Source organism: Plecotus auritus, assembly GCF_963455305.1.
Source record: "Plecotus auritus genome assembly, chromosome: 4".
Lineage (NCBI taxonomy): Eukaryota > Metazoa > Chordata > Mammalia > Chiroptera > Vespertilionidae > Plecotus > Plecotus auritus.
This window is the reverse complement of record NC_137775.1, coordinates 38,030,622-38,046,004: the sequence shown is the minus strand read 5'-3', so window position 1 is coordinate 38,046,004 and position 15,383 is coordinate 38,030,622. Positions and strand designations below refer to the sequence as shown.

At 45.1% G+C, this 15,383-nt stretch overlaps 1 protein-coding gene across 9 annotated transcripts in view; it reads right to left on the bottom strand.

Annotated features, from left to right (window-relative positions):
* FYN (FYN proto-oncogene, Src family tyrosine kinase) overlaps positions 1–15,383 on the bottom strand; it is a 210,837-nt gene that overhangs the window by 23,152 nt on the left and 172,302 nt on the right. For 8 of the 9 annotated variants that reach the window (XM_080665740.1, XM_080665743.1, XM_080665741.1 and 5 more), the window contains 4 exons: positions 14,883–15,047; positions 11,667–11,846; positions 10,052–10,128; positions 9,801–9,954 (listed from right to left, as the gene is read on the bottom strand). In XM_080665740.1, coding sequence (XP_080521866.1) covers positions 9,801–9,954; positions 10,052–10,128; positions 11,667–11,846; positions 14,883–15,047 — 576 coding nt within the window. Of the gene's footprint in view, positions 1–9,800; positions 9,955–10,051; positions 10,129–11,666; positions 11,847–14,320; positions 14,477–14,882; positions 15,048–15,383 lie in introns of all 9 variants that reach the window. The other variant, XM_080665748.1, reaches the window with a different exon arrangement.

The window sequence follows — 15,383 nt, the reverse complement described above, 5'->3', positions numbered from 1 at the left end:
GGAAATGCTACAGTATGACCCTGGTTCTCCCGGGGAGGCTCAGGGCGGGGCCAGGACAGCCCTGGGTGGGGCCCAGCTCACAATACAGGCTCTTGCTGGAGAGCTGGGCTGTCAAGCCTATTTTTTTGTCCTGGTTACCAGGCCAATTTCATAGCCCTGTTTCAGAAAATATCCCCTCTGGCTAAGAGCTGGGCCAAGGTGGGGAAGGCAGAAGCAGCAAATCCTTCCTGCAGAGAACACAAGGGCCGCCTTCGCAGCATTTTCAAGGAGGAAAGGCATCAGGGTCAATAACAGACACTGGTTCTCTGAGCCAAAGACCCACCCAGAGCCCCCCTTTAATTATGGAGCCACAGACTGCAAGTCATTATATTCAATATGAAATAATGTGCAGTACTTCAACTTTAAAGGGACCCTGGGAATAAGGGAAAAGAAATCACAAACTATGCTAATAACAGGAAGCTGATTACATGGGGAAGTGGCAGGATGAGGACAGGATATCCCGGGAAAGAGGTGAAATCAAAGTAGGGAACTTTGTGGTTACGCAAACAAAACAATGATTTCAAACCCAATAAAACCTGGCAGGGCAAAGCTCAGAACTTTCACACCAGCCAAAGGAATGACTTTCACATTTCTTAAATGTGTCCGGAGTAATACAAGTGTGTGTTTTCCAGTTATTCCTGGTGCCACATTCTGCTGAAACTTCTACTTTATGTTCATAAGGTTTTAGCATCCTGTTTTAAAGATAAAACTAAATGACAAGTAAATGGTACAATGGAGTGAGATGATATTTCATCCGAAACGCACAACGGTGAGCGGGGTAGTCTGAGAAGAAAGGAGATGGGAATAGGGAGGAGTGCTATCCCACAGGTGGGATAGAGGAGGGACAGGTTGGGCCAAGGAAGACAAGAACCAAGGATGAGAGGCAAGGCCTGAACACAGTACACAGATAAAGATGGATTCGCTAGCACGGATCCAGTTGGGTGGAGCTGAATCCGAAGAAGAGATGTTCTGATGCACAGCTCCAGTGGGGCAAACCTGGCGCTGTGGACTTTGAGCCAGGACGAGAGTCAGGGCGGTTGTGTGCAGAGCTCCCTCAGCTGCTGCTCACGGGGGTGAGAACTCAGACCCAAGGAGTAAATGGATGGAGCTCAACACAGAGATTATTCCAAGAATCCAGCCATCCTGGAAGGGGCAGTCGGCCTGGGCCAATCGGCCATCATGTGGCAAGTGTGCCAGGCAGCAAGGACGAGCACTGAGGTGGAGGGCACTGCCTGGGAACAGCTGGCAGTCAGATGGAGGGTTTGGTTGGGAGTTAGGAAGACATGGAAGGGAGAGAGACTACACAGACAATAGCCACTTTGGGTGGCTTGTTCCAACTGCCCTCCCCCATCCTGGGAGACGGGTGTGATGCTGCGGTGCACCCTCCTTTGGCAGGAAGAGACAGAGCCTTCAAAATGGGGCCAGTTTTCCTATGCACTGCCTGCCCTGGTTATCCAGACGATGCAAAGGCAGAGTTCCTTTTGCAGCCAAGCAAGACAAGGAAGCCAAGGGACATTTTTGGTGTTTGATGGCAGTCTGCAGTTCCTATGTACACACTTTAAAACCACAGAGGGTGGCCATCAGCTTCCTTCTTGCTGATTACTAGGAAATGTGGGGTGCAGAGACCAACGACTTGCTCTTGACCACTCAGAAACCACCACCAAATTGCTCTGCTCAAGACAGTACAAAGGAGAAGGCATCCACTCGGGGTACATGGAGGATTGCACAGGGCAGATAAAGAGGGAAGGTATTCAGACAAGAGGCTCTCCTCAGTGACCGGGGCTTACACCAGTCCCATCTGTGTCCCTGGGCAGTCAGGGCGCCGCCCCACTGTAGGAGTGGAAGAAATGAGCCCACCCCTCCCCCACAACAGTTTTAAGCTTAAAGGAGAGCCCGGTAGGCAAGGGTGAGTTGAAATCCCTTTCTTTTCATTTTGAGTCCTTTCTCCCAGGGAGAGGATGGTCTGTACTCTCCCTCTCCCTCTCCCTGCAGTCTGATCCCCAGCCCTGAGGTTAACCTGGCCCGGCAGCTCGGCTGTGGCTCAGTAGACACACAAAGCGTCCCTCTCTCTTGAAATGCGGTGGAAGCCGGGCACTGTAAGCGGCAGAATACAAATGAAGGCGCTTTCTCCCTAGCGACAGAAGTGTACCCAACTCAGATCTGGGAGGATTGATGAGAACCAGGCTCGGTTCAGGCTGCAACCCGTCCGCTCAGCAGGAATGATGGCTCCAGCCCGGCCACCAGCAGGCGTTCTGCGGGAACCCCCAGCTCTCACCAGACAGCCCCTGGGGACCATGTGTGGTCAGTTCAAACAAACGCGTTTCCTGCTCAGAACTTAAAACAATGGCTGCATTGGAAAGGGTTTGCTTATTGTTAAAGGATGGTTTGCTTCTCTAGCATGGGAAGAATTAGATTAAATTCAATAATTAACTCCGCCTCCCTCCCCCCCCCCCCCCCCCCCGCCCACCACACACACACATTTGCTGTTCAGGTCACAGCACACTGTGTGGGAACTGCAATGCTGCTGCTGACAGAGAACAAGAAATGCATGTGCGGCCAGGGGCAGAGGGAGGGCACCTCGTGGCGAGATCAGCCTTGATCTGCCACGGGATTACAGGGGCCTCAGAAGAGCTGATTAAGAATTCTGCAGGAGCCCTTGAGCTGGAAAGCTGGCGTTCTGAGCCTGATAATCCCCAGTCGTAGTAACACAAAGGAAAGACAGGAACTGAATTCACAGCTCTGAATTGTGAAATTCAACATATGAAAGAAATAGGGACCCGCTTCTTCCTGACTGTGTTTGTCAACCTAGCTGCCTGCTTGTTTGTGTTAAATGGCTACTGTGCTTTTTGAATCCAAAATCTGATTATATTTAATTAGTACAGGCATCTGGGATATCTAATACACAAAGAGTTATTAAAGTAACAAATCTTTCTAAAATATGTTCTCCATGAAAGAATGTGTTAATTTATGCAGTAACAATTTTTAACATGAAATAATTAATATGAAAACTGCAACAATTATGAATTCTTTGCAGTCTAATTTATACGCAAAATTTCCTCCAGATAATACTCTTTTCAACGTAAACCCTCAGTACTGAGAGCATCTGAACAGACGCGTTTTTCTTTTTCTATTTCATACACAAGTCGAAACTTACAGCAGGTCTTATACAACATCCTGAATGCCCGTTTCTATGTACATTCTGAAGATCCAGTGATTAAATTGCCTTGACATTTGCTTCCACAACAATGATCTTGTCCTTAACTTAGACCTTAAAATAAACCCCAAACACAGCAGCTCTATGTTCCTGTCTTTGTGACGATTCAAATCAGGAGAGGAAGGGGTTAAGGAGGCAGGTCCTTGTGAAAGAGCCTGATGGGAGCGAGTCAGGAAAGACCAGGGAGGTGTGTGCATTTGTGGGTGAGTGCGTGAGAGAGAGAGAGAGAGAGAGCTGTCAAATAATGAAATAACATTTTTCTCTTAAAAGATTGATTCTTCTGTATTGATTACCAATAGTCACTTTCTTAAAAAACTTTTAAGTAAGAAAATAAAGATCCCTTTCAAGGAAAATATACATAAAACACACAAAAATCGGATTATGAGAATGGCTTTTATATTTCAGAACCCTCAAAGAACTTTTACAGACAGCCCACTTAATTCTCATGTTAATTATGTGAGGCAGTTATTTTAATCTCCATTTTACAGATGCTAAAACGAGGGTCAAATGGTTAAGTGACTTGTCTGGGGACAGCACACGGGTAAGTGACAAAGCTAGTGCACACCCGGCTCCTAACCTGTAACCGCAGGTTCCTCAGTCTCCCCAGGCCGCCTCAGCAGCCCAGAGGGAACGGAGCCCTGGGAACAGCACAGTAATGCTGGGCTTGCTCTATGACCTAACAATTCCACCCCTTCGAATATACCCAATAAACAGGAGGACGTGCATCTACCACCATGGCAGCTTAATTCATAATAGCCCCAAACTAGAAATAGCGGTAGAATGAACTGATATATTTGTACAAGGGAATACTACTCAGCACTGTAAAGGAAAGAACTACGGTTCTGTGCAGTGACATGGATGAATCTCACAGACATAATGATGGGTAAGAAGCCAGTCACAAGAGTATAGCCTATGATTCGTTTGTATGAGGTTCAAGTACAGGCAAAGCGAATCTATGGTGACAGGTGAAGACAGTGGCTACCTCTGGGTGGTTACTGGCTGGAAGGGGATGAGGAGGTTTTCTAGGGTACTGGTGATGCTGTCTTCATGTGTGGGGGATTTCAGGGGCATATACAGATGTAAAAATTCACTGAGTTGTACACTTCAAATTTATTCATTTTATGGTTTGTGTATTATGATTCCAAAAAAATATGTGTCCACTAGAGCAGTGGTTGGCAAACTGCGGCTCCTGTTTTTCCCTAAGGCAGTGGTCGGCAAACTCATTAGTCAACAGAGCCGCAGTTTGCTGACCAATGCACTAGAGCAAGTCATTTTCTAAATTTGTTTTGTTGTTAAACCTCACCGGAGGACATTATTTACATTGATTTCTTTTTTAGAGAGGGTGGAAGGGAGAGAGAGAAACATGGATGCGAGACAGACACATCAATTGGGTGCCTCCCACATGCACCCAGACAGGGCCGGGAATTTGAACCTGCAACCCAGGTACGTGCCCTTGAGCGGGAATCGCCCCCGAGACCCTCCAGTGCACAGGCTGACACTTTAACCACTGACCCACACTGGCCAGGGTGAAAAAAAGTCATTCTTATACGTAAGCCAGGTGTATCTGAACTTGTTAGGTTTAAACGATGTCCGTTAGCACCGAGTTTCCTGAAAGCTAATGAAGAAAAAAGTACCAGTCTGTCAAGAATTCTCCTGCTGCTTTCTGTCTGTCTGATGGCTGGAGGGGCTGTGAGTCTTGGAAGTGCAGCTGGGTGACAGCTGCCCATGCTGGTGGTTACAGGAGACAGGTGTGGTTGCAAGTGTGAGGACCAATGGGCGGATGGCAGGTCTCTGCGGCGCCCTGGCACGGGCATGGTTGGGGTCAGCTGTGGAATGAGGCTGGGATGAAGGTGCAGTGCTGGGGTGGGGAGGTGGCTGGGAACACCCCAGGGAGGGTGTAGGTAGCACAGGGGTAAGAGGCCATGGTCAGCTGAGGCATAGTGATGTGGGAGGGCTGGAAGGTGAGGACTGGTGGCAGCGGGCACCCTGACTGACCTCTCTGGGCTCCAACACCACACTTGGATGTAGTACCACAACCACCTCAAGCTCAATAAATCCCAAACTCACCCTCTTTCTCTGAAAATAAGACCACTCATTTCTGTTATGGGCAACTCCATTCTCATGATTACTTGCACTAGACTATTTGGAAATTATGTTTGATTCCTCTCTCCCTTTCCTGAAGAGTGTTTCTGCCTTTCCATTGTGCCTACAATCCATTCTTGCATTTGTTTATTATCCAAAAGCTTAGTCCTATGTGGAACATAACAAGAGTATTTTTTATCTATCATCCGCTATGCACTGGATACTATGCTAAATACTTTACATTTATTGTTTTACTTAATATTTGCAAAAATTAAAACATAAAGCAGGTAAAATACATTCCCACAACTAAGCAAACTGAGATGTGGCAAGGTTAACTAGCTTGTCCGAGACCCCAGATGACAGAGCTGCTTTCACACCTGGTTCTACTTCAGCGATGCTCCCCTGTGTTACCCCATGCCTGCTCCCTGCCCCTGTGCAGTCCTAGGCTTCCTAATGTCAGCAGCTCCCAGCAAAGTCCCCTTTACACACAAGGCCCTCAAATAACGAGTGCTGGCATTACCCAGAGGCCCTGAGTGGTCAGAATTCAGCACAGAGTCTACGACTGAAGAGATCTACAGAGATGTATCTGCTGTAGCTGAGGAAAGTACAGGTAACAGGACGAGCAGCACCACGTCCTGTCTAGAGCATCATCCTCACAGATTCTGGCCTAGTCTTGACCTTCCTCCTCACACGGGGTGGGGCTTCTGGGCAGTGCAGTGGGGTGGGGTGGTGGGAGGGAAAAACGCAGGAAGGGCTGTTTGACACAGGTCCACGTTCCAGTGCTGCTTGTGCCCTGGGAAATGCCATCACATCCACCCAGGGGGAGGACAGCATTTCAGTGTGCCCTTCAATGGGAAGGTCACAACTGTGCTGAAAACAACTGTCACTCACAGTCCCAAACACCTGTGTTCAGCACATGCTTCAACACTGCCCACAGTCTCATAGTCACGATGCTGCCTGGCTGTGGCCTGTGGGATCATAAAACCCAACCAGCAAATATTACCAGGCACACGGGCCAGCTGTGCGGAGACACGGCTTCCTCCCAGCAAACACTTCAGCACGCAGCACGCATGCCATCTGCAGAGCACACCACAGACACACACCAGGCCTCCTGCCTTGCAAAGAGGCCAGGGCAGGCAGACCCCTGGGAGGAACTCTATAAGCAGCTGAGTTGTCCCAAAGCCGGAAAAGGGAAGTCTTTCCAACACACACACACACACACACACACACACACACACACATATACCACCACCACCACCACCACCACCACCACCAAACTTTTACATAAAATAAAGGGATAAAGGGACTTATGACTAATCTCAATTTTTAATTTTCTGTTCTTTTAATCACGGTCTGGATCAGAGGCAGTCAATATAGCTTAAGAGGGCAGAGGCAGTAGGGCCAGCCATACATAGATTCAAATCCTGCCTCTGCCCTTTCACTAGCTGTGGGACTTTATGTGAGTAACTTAACCCCTCTGAGCCTGTTGCTATTTTTCCTGCCCACTGCTCACATTCTCCCGCTCAGGCCTGGCACTTGTAAGTATATTCCATAAATGCCCTGCTCCTTCCTCTCCCTCTGTTGTAGGGCAGCATTTCTTTTATTCTCCTTGCAAATCCTGGGGCCTCACAGACTTTGTGGTCCCCCCACCCCAGTTCAGTTTTCCAGTTCATTTACTTCTTACTTATCTCTTTCCAGTCCTTGGCATGGATCTAAAGATATTTGTGAAAGGGAAGACTCAGTGATCCACTTCTGGGAATTTACTTGACGAAACCTGAAACACTAATTAGAAAGAATATATGCACCCTGATGTTCATTGCAGCATTATTTACAATAGCCACGATTTGGAGGCAGCCCAAGTGTCCATCAGTAGACGAGTGGATAAAAAAAGTTGTGGCACATTTACATAATGGAATACTACTCTGCTATAAAAAGGAAGAAATTTTTATCCTTTGCAACAGCATGGATAGATCTGGAGAACATTATGCTAAGCAAAAGAAGCCAGAGAAAAACAAGTACTATATGATTTCACTCATATGTGGAATTTAATGAACAAAAATTTAATGAACAAACTGGACTACCAAGCAAAATAGAGACAGACTCATAGATAGAAAGCTGGTAGACAGCTCTGGTGGCAGGGGTGAAGGTGGGGGTTGAAGAAATTGAGAAAAACAAGAGAGAGATAACTCATGGACATGGACAACAGTGTGGTGATTGTTGGGGTGGAGGGGGATGGGTGGAGGTGGGAGAGGGCATAGAGGGAATAAATGGTGATGGAAAATAAAGAATTTTAAGAAGGAAGGGTGAATACTCTTTTTGGAAATTAAGTGAGGAAAACATAGTACTCAAACGGTTTGAGGCCAATCCTTTGAAAGGTGATGCTGGAGGTGAGGGGCCACAGAAAGCAATCAGGACAGCTGACTGAAGAAGACGGGACTTGAAGGCTGGGTTGGCCACTGAGCCTGTTCCATAGCAGTCGCATGTATGAGAGTAACCAGTGAGGGCTCCTCACACGCCTTCCCCATGGGCACTCATCACCCAGGCCACCACCAGAGGGGTCTCACTCCAGGAGCTAAATAGCCAGGCCCTGTTAACAGCACTCCTGCCAGCATCCTCGGGCTTCTGGCCCGGTAACCCTTTCGTTTATGGATGGTTCAGGATCACAAATTCCATAAAGTCCAAAGTCTAGGAGAAGGGGAGAAACAAATCCTGGACCAATCCCTCCAGCAACATGAAGGATGCTTACAGGACCAAATAATAAGACTTACTCTCTCTCACCACTTCCTAAATCAGATATTCATGCCTCACAACCTTCGCCTGCTCTGCTCTGCTCTCTCCTCTCCTTCCAGGTCCGTGAGCTGAGATCTGACAGGTTTGCCTTTGGGTAAAAGCTTTCATTTAGGGCCAGGTTTCAGACCCAGTGGTACTTCAGATCCTCTCAGCTCACCTTGACTCAAAATCACGTCCACATTTTCTCTGGACTGCCAGTGCCAACCAAAGCTGTCCGTGTGCCTTTGATTAGAGATCCGCATGCCATCTGGCCCCGCACTGGTGTGTGTGTGTGTAATGTGTGTGCATGCTTGCTGTGTGGGCATTTGGCGCCAGGACAAGAACTGCCACATGTTGGGGAAATTCAAATAGCCAAGCTGTCTGACCGACACATAATTTTGCATTTGGACAGTGTCTGTACGAGCCAGGATTTGAGTTTAACATTTTTCCTCATCACTGGAGACTGCCGAGAATGATAAAAGCAGGAAAGAATTGGCATGAAATGGAAGAATTGAAAAATAAAGAAGAATAAGAATTCCGGAGGTGGCCTTTATGAAATCCAGCAGAAAGCACCGCCCTGTAATATATTCCAGTCACCACTCAGCCTTGCTCAGAATAACCAGCTTTGGTTAAAACAACAATGAAGGTTACCTCTTCCTTCAGACACAGCATTATACTCCACACGAGGAGCTTACATGTAATTGCCAACAGCCCTTTTAACTCTGCATGTTTACCAGTTGACCGCTACGTGAAGGTGTCTGAGGACAGAAAATATCCATGGGCATTTCCTCCCCGGTGCTCTAAAAGCACCTGACAAGCTGCCCACCAGAGTGGCTGCTGGTTGGGATATATTTTTTCTAGAGGCCAATTCTACAAATCTTTGGAGCGGGTGGGTAGGAGGAGGTAATTAAGGGAAGTTATTTTCAAGTGACTACACGTTGTCTTCTATTTTCCCTCTAAATCCCCTTTTTACTGTTCTTGCTCTGGACCCATCTGAACTCATCAATGGGCGCCTTTGACCCCTAGCTTCTTGTTGGGTTTGGCAGGAGGTCTGGAGGAGGCTGAAGAGTAAGCCTGGGTATGAATCCTCCAGACCCACCCTGCCGCCTCTCTCTAATGAAAGGTGGCTTTTCAGCACAGCTGCGTCCGTAGTTCGGGTGCCCGCTGCCCCCATACTCCTTCGCCTTCAGGCCTCAGGTCCACTGCTGATACAAGCCTTGGGATATACAGTGGAAGGCACCATGCTCTGCTGGCTTTCTGAAACCCTGCCCATGCCTTTGTAAACAACTCCTTTGCTAAATTACCCAACGAGCGTGCCTTCCGCTTTTTGCTGAGACTCTGGTGGAATGACGAGCTACTGCCTGACTGATCTATTGGCCTTCCACAACCCTCCTTCAAAAGCAAAGTGTCCCAGGCCTGGACACTGTGAGCGTGGCACAAACCAGGAGGACCAAACCTGTGAACACTCACTCATCAAAAAGGAACATCTCATCCATCTGCTGAAACCTACTACAGCCTCCCACCAGCTGAGTTGCCAAATTCCTGACAGATAAAAAAAGAAAAAAAAAACCCTATCTGAAGAATGACATTTCAAACATTTTCTCAAAAAAGGAAAGGGAAGGAGGGAGGAAGGGCTGTGCAGGAAGTGACTGTTTTCAACGATGTGGTCACGAGCCATCGTCATCCAAGTGCCTACCTTGTCTGGCTGTGTACTCATTGTCCTCGATCAATCTGGCCAATCCAAAGTCGGCGATCTTGCATATTAGTCCATTCCCCACTAGGATGTTTGCTGACCGCAGATCTCTGTGGATGTAATTCATGCGTTCGATGTAAGCCATTCCTGCAGCAACCTGTGGAAGTTGAGAGCATGGAACACGTTACACCTTGGCTTGATGTATTTATACATCATTATATCAAGGGCGGGAATCAAGGTACCATGGGGCCTACCTGTGCTGCCATGTCCACCAGATTTGGTAACTTCAGAGCTCTTCCTTCTCCATCTTTTAAGAAGTCAAGCAAACTTCCTATGAAGAAAACATGAAACCATTTCAATTTACTTTGAAAGATAAAAATGTCCAACAAAGGGCTGTATTTGGCTTTCTTACTAGAAGTAATGAGGTAACTGAACTGAATAATGCCATTCGTGCAAAAGAAAGGTTCATACCAAAAACACAGAAAAAACTATGAGTGGAAGGCAGTAGTTTTACCTTTTAAAAATAAACCTTGGTGACGCCATTTCCAAGGACAACAAAAACTTGATGACACTACAAGAAATGGGACTCGATTCCCTTTTTGTCATAAAGAAGAACATGTGAAGAGATGGGCCACTTCAGTCGCATTCCCCAGTCAACCCCGCACAAAGGAGTGATGTGGGGAAAGACCATCCAGTGGTTCCTGAAATGGGGTCCTGGGACCAGCAGGAATAGCATCCCTCAGGGAACGTGTCAGAAATGCAACTCTCAGGCTCCACCCCAGATCTACTGAATCAGAACTCTAGAGGTTAGGACCAGAAACCTGTATTTTAAGAAGCCCTCTAGGTGATTCTGACACATAGTCAAGTTTGAGAACCACTGGCCTAGCTTATTTACAGATTTTAAATCAAGAAAAAAATACCTGAAAGAAAAGAATATCTAAGGAATATAGGGTGGGGCAAATAGCTCCCCATTAGATCATGGCCAGCCAGGCCTCAATGAGCCCTGTATGTAGATAGCTGAGCTTCAGTGCCGCTGTGATAACGCAGTCCGAGTAGCTCAGAACTAACGCCACGGCTGGGACAGTCATGTGCAAAGGCTGGAGGCTCATCATGGTCAAGGTGATTTTTTTCATGCTTTAATCCCAAAGTTATTTACCAAATAACCCTGGATACAAAGGACAATCTGCCAGGAAAAAAAATTCCTAATATATTTTAAGAGAACATGGAAAGGAAAAATTACACTGGTATCCTCTGATGTACAATGCATGGCCTTTTAAGGACATTTCGTGTTTGGTTCATCTATTTTTCCAAAACAAAGCGATCTTTGGCTTTATCCCCCCAAATACTGCTTTGATTAGAAGGCAGAGACAGAGCCACACACAGAGAGAATGAGAATAAAATGTGTTCTTTAAAAGCATGTCTTTCTTCATCTGATTTTAAGAAGAGAGCTGGAAAAAAGAAAAGTTAAAAAAAATGGAGACTCAACTTAGCCCAAAGACCAGTGTCTGATATTAATTGCTCAGCCCTGCACAAAGGAAACTTAATACAAGCGATGGCATTCAAAATAACAGCAAACTGTCACAGCCCTCTGTATCACGGGCATTAGAAATGGACGCGTTCATTAGGGAGAGGAGCCAGAACTCTGCATGTGCAGCATGCAAAAGGTACAGGCGTCACAAGGACCTGGGGGGCAAACTGGAGGTCACGGCCTGTTTTAAAACGTTCTCACCGATGAGCACACAATGTGCACTTCCTGATGGGCATGCTTGACTCATGCAGAAACCAGGGAGAGAAGCAAGCAGGCAACTCCGCCCTCTCCCGGAACAAGCCCTGCAGGCCCTGTGCGGTGAAGCCGGGAGGCCCGCCCACCTTTATGCATGTACTCGGTGACAATGTAGATGGGCTCCTCCGACACCACGGCGTACAGCTGGACCAGCTTGTCGTGCTTCAGCTTCTTCATGATCTGCGCTTCCTCCAGGAACGATTCAGGGGACATTGTGCCTGGCTTAAGAGTCTTTATGGCTACTTTCGTGTTTCCATTCCAGGTACCTGCAGACATCCCACAATATTAAGTCAAACAAAAGGTCCTCTTTTGATGGAAAAAAAGTTTTTAAATTAATAGCTATTTATATAATGTTAGATTTTAAGTTAAAAATTTAATATAGTTTTTGTCAAACAAAGACAATAAAATGTAAGGACTCGGTCAAGGATTTTCAATAGAAAAAATGTATTTACTTCTGGCTATTTTATGGTTTATAATTGAACTATTTTCTTATTTTGATATATACCACATTTCTTTTCTGGTTCAGACATATGATTACAAATGTATGCCAAAAGCTCTGGACACTTCTTTACAAGAATAAAAACTCAGGGGTTAGAACAAGCCTGGCCATCCAATATCCACCCATTAGGCAGTACAGTGAGCATGGAAGAAATGAGATTAAGTTCCGTTTTATGGGGTATACTATTTTAAAAAGATGGCAACACGCTGAGGATGTCTGGAAATTACCACCAGACTTTCACTTGTCTGCCATGCATGAGCTACTTGACTGAGTCCTTGAACAGGTGATCTATAAGTAGAATGCAATTATGCTGATAAGCAGAGGCAAGCTCATAGACTTCTTGCCCATACTTCAACCAGGTAAGGAAAATTCCTCAGGCTTACTGATGGTCAGCCACAACAGAGCAATAACTTCTATCAGCTAGAATGGAAAAATTAGACAACAGCTAAGAGGGAACAGAAATATTTAAACTTTACATGTTAAAAATATCTAGTCGGTCCAGAGGCATGCCTGGTTTATGATCATCAGTTACCTCATCTGCAAAATACTGAAATGAAACTGGATTATCTTTTGAGTTTCTTTCAGCTCCCAAATTTTTTAAAAAATAGGTTGTATGGGTATTCCATTATTAGTCCTATGACTTTGAATTAAAACTATTTATAAGGGGTGGGGGGGAATCTTCTACATTAGATTATATTACTTTCTATTTGGAAAATGCTAGATTAAATTAAGATTAAACTTTATATTTAATATAATTGAATTTAGAATTAAAACATTCTGTAAATTGAAGCAACTTTTGTTACCCTTTTAAAAACATGGTTCATATACTAATAAAATGCAACCTATAAAAATATGAATCATGAAAGAATAAGTAGCTTAAAGGAATATTCATTAAATCTTACAAAATATTTGACCACTAAACATAAATGGGAACTTGGACAGCTTGTAAGTGGTCTTTGCTATTTGAGTGTTAGTACCCCAACATTTTAAATAGAAATCTTTTTGTCTAATAACAACCCAGTTACTTACAGTGGCATTCCATCCTGATCCTGAACTACCAAAAAATGATGTTTTATGTTCAGTGGGAAGCAAAATCTTAATAATATGTGTAATTATTCAAAGTTTATAATTAAAACGTTTGTAAATAAATTTTGTATAGTGTTCAATTATTCCTGATTGTATTAATGATTAGATAAAAATTATTAGAACCCATAATTTTAATTATAAATTGGGCAGATGGAGGAGAAGGTCATATAAATGTATTTTACAATACTTGAGCTAAAGTCCAGTGAGAGATGGACATCAAAATGTGGACTCTGAAAAACGGTGGTAATACTTATTAAAATAGCTTATACATACGCATATGTGTGTCTGTCTGAGTATCTACCTGTCTCTCTATTTTTATCTCTCTCTATTTCTATCTCTACCTCTGGACCTATGCAGTACTTCCTCATTGCCAGACTGTTCCAAGTGCTTTAACCATGTTAAATCTTTTAGTGTAGACCACACCTAAATACCTACAGCCACACATAACAACAATTATTTTTTCATTGAATCTAAGAAAGGAAGAAGGATGACTCCATAAATACTAATACTGCCTTACTGACAGAACTTTTATGGGTGGGGCCTAAGTCCATGGATTGTCTAAGCAAAGCTGCAACTGCCTCAGAGGGAGTTATATGGGGAAGGCCCAGTGCCGAAGGCCTTATCAATGAGATGACAACCAAATTAAGAGAACTACCTGTATCTACTGAGCACCTACTATGTGCAAGGAACTCTAAACATATTATCCCTTGTAATCCTCCTAGTTCTATGAAGTAGCTATCATTCCAGTTTTACAGATGAGGAAACTGAGGCTCAAAGAGGTTAAACAAGCCCTTTGCCCATGGTTAATCAGCTAGTAAAGATTGAGCAAAAAACCCAGGATCATTGAGCAAAAAAGCCCAGGGTCTCCCCCTACAGTAGCCCATCTATAGTATCTTACCTTCCCAGGTCTTAGGCAGAAGAAACCCCAGAGTCCTATTGTATTGGTTTCCTGTACTGTGCATGCCTTAATTAACCACGTGAAGTAGGATAGAAGAGAACAGGAAGGTACTGCCATGTTCTGAAAATCTGGGTGGCCTGTACCAGCTATCCAGGTTAAGTGTCTTGGTCCCAACGGCTGTTAATGTGTTTTGTTCAAAACCGTCCTTTTAATTGGCTTTGAGATGCAGCCAAAACAAAACGTGCCCTCTGCCTTACCAAGCCACACTTCTGCGAAACACCCCTGACCCAGCTTCTTCTCCAGACACAACGAATCACGTGCAACTTCCCACGCATCTTTAGCCAATCCAGAAGTTTGTGGGGTACAACTCGATGCAATCACAGTTAAGTTAAAACACAACCCATCAGCTTTCTCTACAGGAAAGAGGATTAATAAAGAAAACACAGTCCTTATAATCCATAATCATGCATGCACTAGGGAAGATGGAAGGTGACTTGCCCTTGAGGGCGATACTGAGCTCATTGGACAGACATCTGCAGTTGGAAATGCAGAGCAATGCATATGGTGCAGGTTGGATCATTCCTTGTGCCATTTACTGGTTTATGAATCGAAACACATATAATAGTATAATTTGAGCCATTTGCCAATCTTGACCACTTACATAGTTTTTCTAGAAATTCCAGAATTCCAAAGTCAAAATCATTATTCCCCACTATTAGTAATTCAAACTTTCCTCTGCTCATGGTCTTTACTTTCACCTTCCATCTTTGACTTCCCAAACGAGGATGCCAGTAATAAAGTAACTGAGGCTTAGCATACCCATCCATACTTCCCCAAACTGCCCATTTCCCAGTCTCTTGATCAACTGCAGGGATTCTCGAGGGATTTCCCAGACATCTTTGGTTTTGACAGACAGATCGGTAAGCCTTGGCATCCCTTTGTGACAGGGAACTACTAGGCGGCAGCAGAGACCTGCAGCTCTCTCTGACGGAGCGGGGGCAGCAGCGAGAGAGGGAGAGAAAAGCAGAACACGTGAAACAACAACACTTGCAGGTGCACACACCCAGCAGCACACAGCATTACTCCGAACAGTACCACGCTGGCAGAGAACTGCACACGTCTTGGAAGATTAGACACCACACATTGAAACATGTTTACTGAAGGTAGAATAGAGGACATCTGAAGTTTGCACTACTCCATATCTCCAGGTATAATATGGTCTATTCATACAAACAGATACAGACTGTTTTGGTTTCTATACTCGCTAAGTAAGAAAAACATTTTCAGCCCAGTGTGCTAATGACATGTCTACTGCAGCCC